Source organism: Zootoca vivipara, chromosome 3, assembly GCF_963506605.1.
Source record: "Zootoca vivipara chromosome 3, rZooViv1.1, whole genome shotgun sequence".
NCBI lineage: Eukaryota > Metazoa > Chordata > Lepidosauria > Squamata > Lacertidae > Zootoca > Zootoca vivipara.
Window position 1 is genome coordinate 109,406,620 of NC_083278.1, and position 14,511 is coordinate 109,421,130.

Consider the following 14,511-nt stretch of genomic DNA (forward strand, 5'->3'; position numbering starts at 1 on the left):
TACTGTACTCAAAAGGAAGAGTTTGTCTAACTTCCTGTTTTATATTTGGTGAACATGACACATACTTTGTCAATTTCTGTAAGCCTAAAATTGACTACATGCACAAAATCCATTTCAGCACTTGTCTGTACTGGAAAAGGATTCCACACTGGGTCTACACTGGTATGGTATGACTTATCTATTAAACTGTTCCGGTTTTCAAACTGTAAGCAGTGGCAGGTGGGATAAATGAAGGCTGTATTTGATAATTTGAAAACTATCAGTAAAGCATTCCAATCAGCAATTTCAACCAGCTCTATAAATGACTATTAAAAGATTCAAACATAGTGGTATAGTTATCAGATTTAACTTCTTTAAAAGAGAGGAAGCTAATATGTGACATGTCGTCTATTGGAATGATTTGCAGCCATTTCACCCAGGAATAAAGGAAAATTGACAGCCTTCTGTAGATAGTCCTATGAGGTTGTGGATTTAGAACCTTAGAAGTAAAACATTTCTGCATGGAATAAATGTTTTTTAGAAAACCAACAAAAATAACTTCAAATCTGAGTAGTTTTGTACTAGAAAGTCACAAATATTCTGAATATCTAAAGTAAGCAGACTCTTATGAGACAGCTGGCTATGGCTACTGTTTAACAGAGCTAGTGACAAGAAAATGCTTGTGACAACTGATCACATATATATTAGTTCACAATTCATTCTAATAGTACCATATATTTGCCCATGCAGGAAAGTATGGGTGATCCTGTGATTAAGATGCCAAAGTTGAAAGCAAACATAATGTCACACATCGCTAACTGTTAATACTGAGGAAATCTGTGAGCTGAAACAGAGCTGTCTCATGTTCACACTGATGTGTTAAGGATATGTGCCAAATTTTTCATTCACAGTTATGCTTGAATGGGTGACACCATCCTCTTCCCTTAAGCAACTGTTCATGATACAAGCTACCTCATCACAAGCTCAGTTTTAAGAAATATTATTCCACTAGACACATTCAAGAAAGCCATTCCTTTGTAAACAGTACTTCAAACAAAAATGTTAAATTATTATTATTACACTGTGCTTAGGTTTTCTAAGAGGAAAAAGTAATTTTAAAAAGGCATTCATTTTCCATAAACAAGAACAAAGAAAAATTAAAGGTAGCAAGAAAAATTGTTTTATAAAAGGTTTTGACTATCAACATTTCCTTTCGCTAAATAAAGTCAAGAGTGCTACCGTACTAGAGTGCATCTGCTCAGGTGCTTCCTGTTCGATTAAGTCATAAATACAGGAAGAGAAAGAAAAAGAAAGCATGATTTGGCAGGGGAAAGTTTCCACTCAAAACATTTGCTGTGTGCAATTCCCCATCAGGGTGCTGATATGGAGCAGGGGAGAAAGATTGTGCTATGTGATCATGAGGTCCATGTGGGAGCTGCATGCTGCAATACAAAATCAGACTTCAAAGACAAGCTTCAGATATATGTGCCTCTTTTATATCAGGGTAAAAAAACTCAGTATCTTCTGAAGTAGAATTCGCATCAGTAATACTACCTGGGGCTCCTGGGAGTTGTGGTCTAGAACTGAAGACACCAGATTGGTGAAAACTGATAGTTGGACAGACTTCTGGCTGGGATGAGAAAATCTAAGTTTGTGTGTTATAAAGATTATTGTGTTCGATAGAATACTGCATATCTTATTACCAAATAGAATTTTATGTTGCTTTGATGCATTCAAACTTAGAGCAGGGCTTTTAGTATGGCTGCCTCTGTTTTGTCGCACTCATCCATTGTCTCCTGTGACAAATGGATACCAACCAACCTGATTCCTTGCAAAATAGAACACTATCTGCATTTTGTGGAAACAACTGAATACATTTTTTGTTCCAACAGGCTTTCCCAGCTGAATGAATGGGTCTCTGTCATGGGTCTCTCTCTCTCTCTCTCTCTCTCTCTCTCTCTCTCTCTCTCTCTCTCTCTCTCTGTGTGTGTGTGTGTGTGTGTACACACTATTTATCTATACTGTATCAATATATATTTGGTGTGTGTTGTTTTCAACTGTGTTTTTGCTGTTTTTATTGTACATCGTCCTGCAATGCATTGTGGGGGACAACAATAATTCACCCTCCCACAGAAACCTTAAGGGTAAAAAGATTTTGAAGGACTAAATTTACTACTTTTTACTATACCCTTATTTTCTGCACCAGGCTACACAAAATATATTATTAACTGAGGACACAGTTACTGTCACAGACTATCTAGTACTAGCTGGCCCTGCCACGTGTTGCTGTGGCTAATCCCTGTGACTGCCCCCACCCTGTCCCAATCCATGATCTATTCCAGGGGTCCCCAGACTTACCGGCTTTTGGGCCGGTTCCCACCGCGCCAATCGCGCGGCGGGCCGGAGGACGGCGGAGTGCGCACGGGCGCTTACTAGCGCAGCGGCACGCTTCCAGGGTGGAAAAAGCGCCGAAAGTCCGTTGTGCGCATGCGTATGGGCCTCCCCCGACCCGGAAGTGCACCAGAAATGACCTCTTCCGGGTCGGGAGAGGCCCATACGCATGCACACAAAGGATTTTTGGCGCTTTTCTCCCGACCCGGAAGAGCGCTGCCGCGCTGCGCGCCGTAAGAGCGGGCAGCGGCGGTCGTCGCGGGCCGGATTGGCAGGCCAATTGGGCCGCATCCGGCCCCCGGGCCGTAGTTTGGGCACCCCTGATCTATTCTGTTTGTCCCCCCCTCTCAGTTTATCCCTGTGAATCCAACTCCCTCTTCCTGGGAACCCCCAGTCAGGGGAGGTGTGGTTCCTTGGGTGATCCTGGTATTTGGGGGCTGGGAGAGGAGGGTTGAGGAAAGGTGAGGGTCCTTGGGTGGTGTTGATATTTGGAGGGGTGGGAGGGGAGGGTTGAGGAGAGGTGAGTTTCCTTGGGTGGTCCTGATATTGGTAGGGAAGGGTTGAGGAGAGTGAAGGGTCCTTGGGGGTCTTGGTATTGGTTGGGGAGGGTATTGTGGGTGGAGGGTCTTGGGGGTAGAGCGTTGTAGTGGGGCAGGATTCCGAGGGAGGTAGTGTCCGTGAGGTTCATGTGGAGGGTGCAACTCCATTGGGGGTGTGGTGTGGGATGTGTGAAGGTCCAGGTCCGTGGGGGACGGCGGTATGGGGCGGCGAATTTTAAAGAAAAGGGGAAAGAGAATAAAATGTGTAGTGGCCTGGTGGATGTTCCTTGGTGGGGGTATGATGTGCGGGGGGTGGACTGTGTAGGGGGCTGGTGGTTGTTCCCTGGCGGGGGCAAGATACAAAGAGAGGGGGGACTTGTGGATACTTCAGGAGTCTGGTGGTTGTTCCCTGGGGGACGGGACGACTGTGTGGCTACTCTGGGAGGTGTTATCCTTGATCTCTGGGGCGGGCGGGGATCCCTGGGGAGTGGCCTGCTATCGAGTCGGCCTGTTCCCTAGTGGTGTCGAGATGGGTATGGGCGGGATCTATGGGGGGCCAGGGATCCCTGGGGAGAGGGCTGGTGTTGGGGTGGCCTGTTTTGTGCCGGTGGCGAGATCTCCGCAGAGGGTGTGGATTGTGGATCGGCCAGGATGGAGAAGGCCGCAACCTATGGGGGGGGCGGGGATCCCTGGGGAGTGGGTTGGTGTTGGGGTGGCCTGCTCCCTGGAGGTGGTGTGATCGGAACAGCCTGTTCCCTGAGGGGGGAATCTCTGGGGTAGGTACCTTCATGGCAAGAGGGGGTCCTTGGGGAGCGGGTTACTGTTGGTGTGGCCTGGTCCCTGGCAGAGGTCTGGTGTCCGGGGTGGGCTGGGTCCCGGGGTGGTGGGGTGGATGGAGAGTGGGCGGGATTTTGGCAGTATGTTGGATGTTGTTTGGTGGAGTGCATGGGGAGTGGGCAGGATTTTGGCTGTATGTTGGTTGTTGTTTGGTGGGGTGGATGGGGAGTGGGCGGGATTTTGGCTGTATGTTGGATGTTGTTTGGTGGGGTGGATGGGGAGTGGGCAGGAATTTGGCTGTATGTTGGATGTTGTTTGTTGGATGTCCACTGAAGGGGGCAAATCCAGGTTTCTACCTGTCCTAGGTATGTGTGTGAACAATGTAAGTGGATAGAGCTCCTACATGCGCACCTGATGTTGTGGGCAAATTAGAGGGCGATCGGGTAAGCGGTTGTGGAGAAAGGTTCAGTCAAACAAACATGCACCTTCTACATTTTTTATACAGTATACAGATTATGGATCAAAAAAATAAAAAGGGGAGAAGACCAAAGAAAATTTATCTTATACATCAACCCACGAAGTAAATCGGGATTTTTAAATAAAAAGATGAAAATCAGAGGATAAAGGAGGACATAAAACTAGGAAAGACAGAATGATCTGAGGATCATTTGTAGACAAAAGAAATACCAATGATCTTAGAATTACTGATAACAAAAAATGGCTAAGAAAGAAGATTATGTGATCTTGAAGACAAACCAGAAATTTAACTCCAGGAAGTATTTTTTTTACATTAATTTAAACAGCTGTTTCCTCAAAGCAGCACAAACTGTGAAAACAGTTGCACTATTGTTACATTTTAGTTTAACTACTACATGTGCTCCTTTATATACTGAAACAAACTTGTTTTATTTACTACGTTCAAGCAAAAACAAACATGTGTTTTGTCAGGCATCCCAGGAGCAAATCATTGCCAAGTGGACACAATAAACCTACTTACAACATTTTCAAATGACATAAATAGCCACAAACTTTTTTTAAAAGAGGGTGCATTAACATATAGTCACTTAAATTCAATTAAAAATACTGCTTCCTTAATCCCAGTTGACAAATTCTGAAATGCGAATTGAAGAAGCAAACTGATACAAGTAATTCATCTGTTGCTCAGAAAACATAAGTACAAACTTCACTGCTATCCATTTATTTTGTTTAAAATATTTTCCTCCATAACATTAGAGCCAAAATCGATGTCATGACAGCAATGCCATTTGATTAAATATAGAATTTTTCTGATCAAGTAAAAGAAAGAAAAAAAGAAAGAAAGAAAGGTGTTGGAAAGTTGTACGGCCACAATCCTTCCCTCATGTCTATGACTGAAAGAGAGGATTATGATAGCACATAATTGGCAGAAAGGAGTGCTATTGGCAGAAAGGAGTGCTGTTATGTTGGAGGAGGCTCTCCCATGTCAGAGGCCTCAAGGTACAGTACACCCAAACAAGCGGTAAGCTGCTACCAGCTGTTCAGCATGAAAAAACCCTTAAATGCCATTTTAGGGCAGTGTGCCAGCAGTTTTACATCCACTGAGTAAAGTTATGTGAGTCTGATCCTCTGGTTCCTCAGCTATACCAGCCTGAAGCTGGCATAGCAAGAGAAAAAAGGGGGGGGGAGGCATGCCCCCAACTCCCTCAACACTTTCTTGCCCTTGACAGTAGAAGGCTTCAGCTGACCTTCCCAGACCCTAGCTGAAGATTAGGATTGCTCTGTTATGTTAAATCGGAAAAAGGACACATAGATAAGGAGTCTAGACCTACCCCCTCCTGTAGCTTCCCTCATCAGCTCAGGGCTTCCAGGGCACACTTTCTACACAATATATGAACCTGCCCAAATCTCTAGGGGTTTCAGAATAAGGTTATCAATAAAATCCAATAGATCACAGCCTATCAGTTAATATCAAACACCTCATAGAGAATCTGGTAATAGCAGCTAGAAGACGTATTCTCCAGCACTGGGAATTAACAGAACCTTCCACTAAAACAGAACTGTTATTTAAAAATAATAGAAATTGCTATATATAAAAAACTTGCATTTCCCCCTCAGGATTCAGCAAAAGGTGCAGAAAATAAATTTAAAGGAATTGTTTTTACTTCTCTTGAAAGGTTTTGTTTCCATAACTGATAATGTCCAACCGTGTGTCTTTTTTACAATGCTATAATTTAAAATAATATGACCATGACTATATTCTGCTTATACTTATATTTCTATCTGTATTGTAGCTTATGTTTGCATCATTTATTGCTTAATTGTATGAAGTTTTATTCCATAATAACCAGACTGGTGTGTGGGGGGGTGTAGGAATCTTACTTAGGGAAAAAATGCAGTCAGCACCTCACTTAATATGAGCCTTCAACACAACTGACCTAGTTACGGGCCCTGGAATGAATATATAAAGTTGCCCTAACAGTGACCTACAATGGGAAATGTAGACAACTGAAGGGAACATGGCATAACAGAAATAAAATCTGTGCTGCTGGAACAGAAAAGCCTTACTGAACAACTGAATGGGGAAATGATATTTTAAACAGATGTTTTGGACTGTTTGTTAACATCCATTATATTCAAATCAATAAACACTTGAGGAAGACGTTTGTAAAAGATCCAATGTCTTCAGTCCCTCCACACAACAAATATGCTATCACATCATTATTCTAGCCATTTCTTTCAAGTTATGGCTAGTATGATTAAAGTGATTAAAAATACCTTGGTTTCAGTAATACATAAAGGGCAATACACTGCATTAAAAAAGGCCCATTTCTGTGGTGGCCCCAGATTTTGGAACTCCTTTCCTACTGAAGTGCAAATGGCTTCACCTGTGGCAGGAGTATGAGCAACAGGGAATAGGAGGGATCTGCACATCTTCTTTTGCTGCTGTGCTTATTAATTTCATTTTGAAACAAATGTGGAATCCACAATTATTTTGATCCATTGATTTCAATGCAGAGTATGCAGAGTATGACTTAGCTGGATCTCACCTGTACTTACCCGCAGCTGCTTTCATATGCAAAGGAGCAGTGGCTAACTAATAAAAATCTCCATCAAAAGATGCTATCTTTTCATATCTTGCATACCACAATATATTCACCAGCAACCCTATTGCCCCTGACTACTTCAACCACAACAACCACAACAACTTATTATTTATACCCCGCCCACAACAACAATTTATTATTTATATCCCGCCCATCTGGCTGGGTTTTCCCAGCCACTCTGGGCGGCTTCCAACAGAAAAATAAAATACAATAATTTATTAAACATTAAAAACCTCCCTAAACAGCGCTGCCTTCAGATGTCTTCTAAAAATCTGGAAGCTGTTTTTCTCTTTGACATCTGATGGGAGGGCGTTCCACAGGGCAGGTGCCACTACCGAGAAGGCCCTCTGCCTGCTTCCCTGCAACTTGGCTTCTCGCAGTAGTCCAAGCGACACTGCAGTAGTCCAAGCGACAGATAACTAGAGCATGCACCACTCTGGCGAGACAGTCCGCGGGCAGGTAGGGTCTCAGCTTGTGTACCAGATGGAGCTGATAAGACAGCTGCCCTGGACATAGAATTGACCTTCGCCTCCATGGACAGCTGTGAATCCATAATGACTCCCAGGCTGCACACCTGGTCCTTCAGGGGCACAGTTACCCCATTCAGGACCAGGGAGTCCTCCACACCTGCCCGCCTCCTGTCCCCCACAAACCGTACTTCTGTCTTGTCAGGATTCAACCTCAATCTGTTAGCTGCCATCCATCCTCCAACCGCTTCCAGGCACTCACACAGGACCTTCACTGCCTTCACTTCAAGGACCAAGCATCCTCCAACAGCTCTCATCTATTTTCCTACATCTCATGCCTTGCCTTACGAAATAGCTGTTCCCAACATCCTGCTGGAATAAGCCTCTCCACATCCAAACTTCCTGCTTCACAGGTCAGAAATCATCACCATCTATTTAGTCCCTTCACCACTGGCTGCAAATTCTGGTAAACAGCACTCTTTCTTTGATACCAGCATACACTGATGCCAAAATCCAGCTTTCTCCCGACTGAAATGTAGAGAGTTTGAGGACTGGGACATTCACAGGGAAACCAAAATGCTTTTTTACAAAGCTATTGTACTACCAACCTTATTGTATGCTTGTGAAACATGGACCACCTATAATGCCATCTCCAACTCCTTGAAAGATTCCATCAACAGTGTCTCCAAAATTTTTACACATCACTTGGAAAGACAGGCGAACAAATGCCAGTGTACTGGAAGAAGCAAAGATCACCAGTGTTGAAGCAATGATTCTTCAACATGAACTTGGTTGGATTGGTCATGTTGTTTGGATCGTCTTCCAAAGCAACTACACTATTCCGAACTTAAAAATGGAAAGCGTAATGCTGGTGGTCAACAAAAGAGGTTTAAAGACTCGCTCAAGGCAAATCTTTTTTTAAATGTAGTATAAACACAGACAATTGGGAAACACTGGCCTGTGAGCGCTCCAATTGGAGAACAACCTTACCAAAGATGTCATGGGCTTTGAAGATGCTCGAACTCAGGACGAAAGGGAGAAACGTGCTAAGAGGAAGGCACGTTTGGCAAACCCTCACCATCATCAACTCCCACCCGGAAACCTATGTCCCCACTGTGGAGGCATGTATGGATCTAGAATTGGCCTCCACAGTCACTTACGGACTCACCGTTAAGACCATGTTCATGGAAGACAATCTTACCCGGCTACGAGTGATCACCAAAGAAGAAGAAGAAGTAGTAGTAGTAGTAATATTTTTATTGTTTCTAAAAAACTTCCAGATTTCTTCTTGCTTTTAAGCAAAGCCACCCCTCTGATCCCTGGGTGGCTGAATACAATAAAGGAGGGGATGTAGCTGGAATATCCTGCAGCTGATGCTTTATTTGTTAAACTGAATTGATTGTGAGTATTGTTCATCACAGCACAGTACAGGCAGTCCTCTCTCTCATGAGAAATGCTCAAGTCCTGATTTGCAAAAGCTGATAAAGCTACTTGAAAGAAGAGACCCATTTTATTGGACTGGCTTTTACAAGGAATTTGGAAGAGTTTTGAATTTCAGAGAAAGGTTACATTTAGTTACCAAAGTCTATTCATGGCATGGTAGTGAAGTGAGAATCTGTGTGGGACTGGAAAGTACACTGACAAGCTTCTTTTGATACTGGAGCCTATGAAAGTAGCTCCTATACATGATCTGACTTAAATATAGAAAAGCTATTGATTAGGAACACCTATCCCATTATCATTAATATCTTCTGCAGAGGTCCTTTTCAATGTCCTCTACCACCAGATATGAAAATCATCAATTCTCAACAGTGGTACCCCAGATGTGGAATTATCATTAGGTTTCCCCTTCAAAGAACTATCAGCATAAGCAGCATGATTCCGATCAGTTCAGGACCCTAGACAATGGAGTGTGCCTCCAGGGATGAGGTGAAACTGTGTTGTTTTTGCTGCATTAGGAACACCGAAGTGACCTCTCTGGGGTGCAAGCCTGGGCAGAATATGTGGAGGTACCGAGCTGCCCAGATGACAAGACACCGCACCCACCCCCGGCCTGAAGTGGTCCTAAGGAAATCAGAGCAATACAATTGGTTCTAGCTAGGCTGTAAGAGTTGCCAGAATGAGGCGTACAAGGGCCATCCAACCGTCTTAGGGACTCCACTCCAGATTTGTGTAAGGTTTATTCCTTAGCCTTTTCTTCGGTCCCACAAAGCAGCGGAGGTTTGGGGGGGTCAGAGTTTTCCTTCTCCTAGATGGGCTACTTCCCCAGTTTGAAGAGCCCCATCTATCTATCTCTATAGCATGTGCAGAAATTGGCTTATTGACCTTTGGACCCACTATTGGTCTCATCTACTCAGAGCCTGTCTTTGCTAGAGCCTGTCTTTGCATGCAGGGGAATGCATGGGGGTATAGGGGTACTTTAAACCTTTATGTCGCTAGGGTCCTGAACCAGAGCAGCCACCCACCACCCATGCCTGGAAAAAATATTTTTCCTAAGAAAAGTGCAGGCATGGGGAGTCTTCTATTATTTCAGTGAGACAAAAGGTTCATGTCCACTACACTGGAGTCCCAAGTCTATATCCACACCACCACCTTTCTGTTTTTGGGGGTGAGAAGTTTGTACTCAAGGTCAAACTATAAGTAAACCTCATGTGCAGTCTTGTCCTAAATCTTAAAATGATTTGTTAACTGTGGTTGGCATCCATCTGTCTTGGGAGACAGTGGAGAAGTGTGCCTTTGGATGTGAAGTCAAACTGTTGAAGATTTACAGGGTCTGCTGTAGCTGTCCTCCCACTTTATCTCTGCTCTTTCAGCTTTGCTTTTTTGTGGTCCAAAGGAAAGCAGAGCAATATGTTTGACTCTAGCTTGGCTGCAGGAGTTGCTGGAAGATAACTAAGGGTTTCCTAAATTGTTATGCCATTCCAGATTCACTGGAAAACTTGGACCACAGCCTAGGTAAGAAACAGACAACTGTAGTAGTGGGATATGCCATTTATGATGCCTCCCAGCTAATTAACAACAACAACAACAATAACATTTGTACCCCGCCCATCTGACTGGGTTGCCCTAATCATACAGCAACTATGAAGTAGCACTTCACCCTCTGCCTGTCTTAGAAGTGTCCCACTTAACATTGAGTGAGTGAACCCTCTCCTGGTATAGAACCAACACAGAGAGAATGCTGAATCAAACTTTTTGAGGTTCTTCATTTTAGTTTGCCAATAGGCCCTGTGGTTAATGGGTGTGGTGGTTGATGCTCCAAGTAGCAGACCAATAAGTCTCTGCCCTGTGCTCATAGTGGTCTATAGGAAACTCATTTGTATCCAGTGACAGATTCAGTGTGGCCATGAGCTAGCCCCTTTCAGAATTTATTGATATGTCATAGCCTGAAAGGGAATTGTAAAGCTTTTGTAGACTCCTGATTAAAATATTTGCTACCCTCCCAATACCAATTCAGAGTTTGTGCTAATATAATTGACCTTGGGATAAAATGTAGCCAATTTAGATAATCTATCTAGCAGCATTATTTCATAGTCGCTGTATGACTGTTAATTAGCTGGGGTCACATAGTGAAGGAGAAGAAAATGGTGCCAAAGGAGCAGCAGAGAGAAGCATTTTGCATCTCTCCTTGAAACAGGGCTTTTTGTCAGAAAATGTCTGCACATGAGCACTTGGTGCAGCTGTATTCTAAATGTGATATCCAAGTCAAGTTGTATATGACTGACTTTTTTGCAAATCAGCTAGCAAACTGAATTATCATTACCCTAAGCAACTCTGCTTAAATGGTATCAAAAATAAGCTGCCTTTATTCAGACAATGGTAGCAGAAGAGAGCATTTTCTATCACTGACACTGTTATAGCACAGGTGTGGCATGATAGTCAGATGCAGACTAATTTCTCTGCCACTCTTTGTTGTCTCCCTTGATATTCCAATGCCAAAAATCTCCATTGTAAATAAGAGAAGACCACAAGTGTTTTTCTGGGCATTATTTTCTCAACAGCCTCAGTCAACCTCCAATCCACATCAGGTCATCAAACAGCATCAACTTTACCTTTTTGTGTCCCATCCCAAACGCATCACCATGCCTAAGCATTCTGGAAGCTAGCTAGGTCCATAACTCTCTGGAGTGAAATCCTAGTGGCCCACCACCCCGAGTACCAAGAGTAATAATCTAAATCTTCATAAAATGATGGTCGAACTACAAAGCAGTTGAAACAATGTTCTGTCATGCCCAAGCTACTATACGTCACGGTAGAGAGATTTCAACAAAAGTACACACTATTCTATATAAGAAGAAGGAATTTCCATCTCTACCAAAGGATCATCTCCAATTCTCCACAGTACCAACAGCAAAGAAATAAGTACATTATAAGGCTCTTAGTCTTTAGGATGACATCCTAAATTCTATTATGTTTCTGACTATACTGAAAGTAATCATCCAGCTATACAACTTTATTAAAAAACAAAAAAAAAGTCTATAATCTCTGGCTTCAAGTAATCATATTCACTGAACTTTCATGTCAGTGAAGTCTGACTTCATACTAGACTTTTTTATACATAGCCATTATTAACTGCATGCATCCTTACTTTGTGAATCCTTTGAATGTACTTAAATCAGAAGGTTTTAACAACAGTACTTGTTGCTGCTCATATCTTTCACAGATGTTGATTCATGCATGATGATTTCCACATGTTGAATCACTAGCTTATGAGCAACAGCTCTTGGGCAAACGAAGTACAATAGTACAATAGACTACACAGGACTAAAACATTTTTGCTCCCAATTCAGGATGTGGAAATGTTACTTTTAGGTTTAGTCCTGTGTAGTCTAAAAATGTTTTAGCAGCAAGCTGTAAGTCATTTCATTAGAGGAATTCATCTATCATCAAAAACTGGGGAAACCTCTTGTGGCAATGTTCATCCCAAAGGAAACATGCTGCTTCTAGGGGTGCCCTATTTCTTATTAAACTACATTTAATTTCCCACAACTTTATTTGTTAAGATATTACACCACTGAAAAATAGAATGAACATATGGCTCTTCCATCCATATCAGTGATACAAAAATTACCACCACTTAGCCATAAATTAAGGTTTAAAATATGAATCAATTTCTGTGGGGTTTTCCAATATTAATTGAAACTGGGGACAGACTAGCCTTTGTAATGATCACTACAAAAATGATGCCATTCAACCAAAATACTATCCTCAACAGATGTCCCTCAAAGCCCTCAAACTTTTGTTCTGAGCTGTGTTTATGAAGTATATTACAGCACAGAATAATTAAGTGCAGCTTTCATTTAAACAAACTGTTGAAATCATGGGGTTTCCTTCCCAAGTAAAATTAAGATCAGTTTGCAAGCACTATTGCATTTTGTCTTAAACACTGATCAAAATCAGGGATCTGAAGCTCCACACAGATAACATATGAGGGATGAAACCTGGGAGGTTTCTACAAAACATTAAAATGTATACTGAGCTTTTACGGCAAATATAAAAAGCTTAGAGTTGAACATTTCATCTGAGTACAATTATTCTCAGACCAGATGCAGTACTTAACCCTTTACTGGATTGAATCCTGTGTTACTTCTGCCTAGCAATTTTGCATCTCCCCACTTCCGCTGAATTCAACTCCCAGGAAACAGCTGCACACATAAGCAGTACAAACAATTGGGAATATGTTAAGGCACTGAACTATGTTCCCAAGTTAGCAGAAAAAGTGACCACAAGAAATGCATTCTTAGACCAACTGCTAAAAGTGGCATACAGAAGACACCAAATCATACAATAAAACAACTTACATTTGAAGCATGACTTCATTCAAGAAAACTCCATCCACAAGCGCAACATATTCGTCCAAGTTTGTTGGATTTCCTCCAGCTAACGGTCCAAATGTCTTAACCTATAACAGAATTATCACAATGACATACTGTACTTCGTCTTGGTCTCCAGCATAAGAAATTACAGTACACACACACACACACACACTTGAAATCTCTGCAACTGAATAGTGAATTAATGCTTACCCAAGTAACAAGAGGGCTGGATATGAAGACCTCCAAAAGAGGTGTGAAAATCTCGTTTTCCATCTTAAGAGCTTTTTTTAAAAAAACAAATCAGTATTTTCCAAAAAGAAAGAAAAGCCAAACAAAACAAGAAGCCAGTAGGTTCCCTCCGTTGCAGTAATTCCGTAAAATGCTCCACGAGTTCAGGAAGAATACGTCCAAGCTAGTTCCCCCGATAAAATTCAAAAAGTAGCCAGGGCAGTGGCGACAACAGGGTTTTCATTATGCCCCTCGTCCAGAAAAGGAGCGGTCGCGAGGCCATCGCCGACGTTCATTTTCAGGGTTCCCCACACACCCTCCCCCGACGCTTCCTACGGATGTATGTCTTCGACTTCACTCTCTTTCTTCCTCTTCTGCCCGTGCTTTAAGAGGAAGGAGAAAGAAAGGAAGCGACCCTACGAGAGAGCCCTATCTCAGCCAGCCGCACAACAGCAACACCCCCCCCCCAGCCGCCGTCTCCCCAGCTCCTTTACTCTACCCGGGGCTGCCGCACCAGCAAGCAAGACTGCAAAGACATGCAAATCCCAAGGAAAACTACCTCGACCCAGTTTCGCTCCCTAGCCAGGCGAAAGCGTGCATGTGTGTGACAAGGAGGGCAGAAATCTCTCCTTCCAAGCCGCCGCCGCCACCCCACTTTCCAAGTCCCTCTTTTCTCAGGCGAGCCCGCACAGGAAATCCCTCCCCGCTCCGCAAGCCAGGCTCGTTTCCCTCCCCATGCAGACAAGGAGGGCGCCGGTTCCTTCAGGCAAGGTTGGTTTGGGGTGGGGGTGCGAGGGAAGGGAGGTAGGCTTTGGTTATTGTTTTTCCGTGGGGAGGCAGCTCGCGCAGCTTTCCTCAGAGGGCAACACACCTCTCTATCCAAAAGAGGCGGCCTCCCCTCGCTGCTTTGAAGATGGGTATGTAGAGGGGATCCCACCCCACCCCGTTCCCTGGCCCCTCAACGCTCGCCTTTTACATCTCCCTCCCCCCCCCCAAAAAAACCAAGGCTGCTCTGGTCTGCAGCCTCTCCCTTCCACGGGCTCCCCCCCCCTGTGACTCACCCACCGCCACCACCTCAGCCCCTCACTCAGTCCCTTCCCCGCCCCCCCGCCCCAGCCAGCTGCCTCCTCAGCTTCCTCTTTCCCTCCCCATTTCCCACCCTCTTTTTTCTACTCCTCTTTTTTCTCTCTCTCTCCTTGCTGGTCCCAGTTGCAACAGCCCTTCCAACCCT

At 43.6% G+C, this 14,511-nt stretch overlaps 1 protein-coding gene across 7 annotated transcripts in view; it reads right to left on the reverse strand.

Annotated features, from left to right (window-relative positions):
• CCDC88A (coiled-coil domain containing 88A) overlaps window positions 1–14,276 on the reverse strand; it is a 90,402-nt gene extending 76,126 nt beyond the window's left edge. For 4 of the 7 annotated variants that reach the window (XM_035110950.2, XM_035110948.2, XM_035110947.2 and 1 more), the window contains exons 1-2: window positions 13,263–14,274; window positions 13,038–13,138 (exon numbers count right to left, since the gene is read on the reverse strand). In XM_035110950.2, the coding sequence (XP_034966841.2) occupies window positions 13,038–13,138; window positions 13,263–13,325 (164 nt within the window). In that variant the 5' untranslated portion in view covers window positions 13,326–14,274. Of the gene's footprint in view, window positions 1–13,037; window positions 13,139–13,262 lie in introns of all 7 variants that reach the window. The other 3 variants (XM_060273138.1, XM_060273137.1, XM_035110946.2) reach the window with 1 other exon arrangement.
• Between the last annotated feature and the right edge of the window lie 235 nt (window positions 14,277–14,511).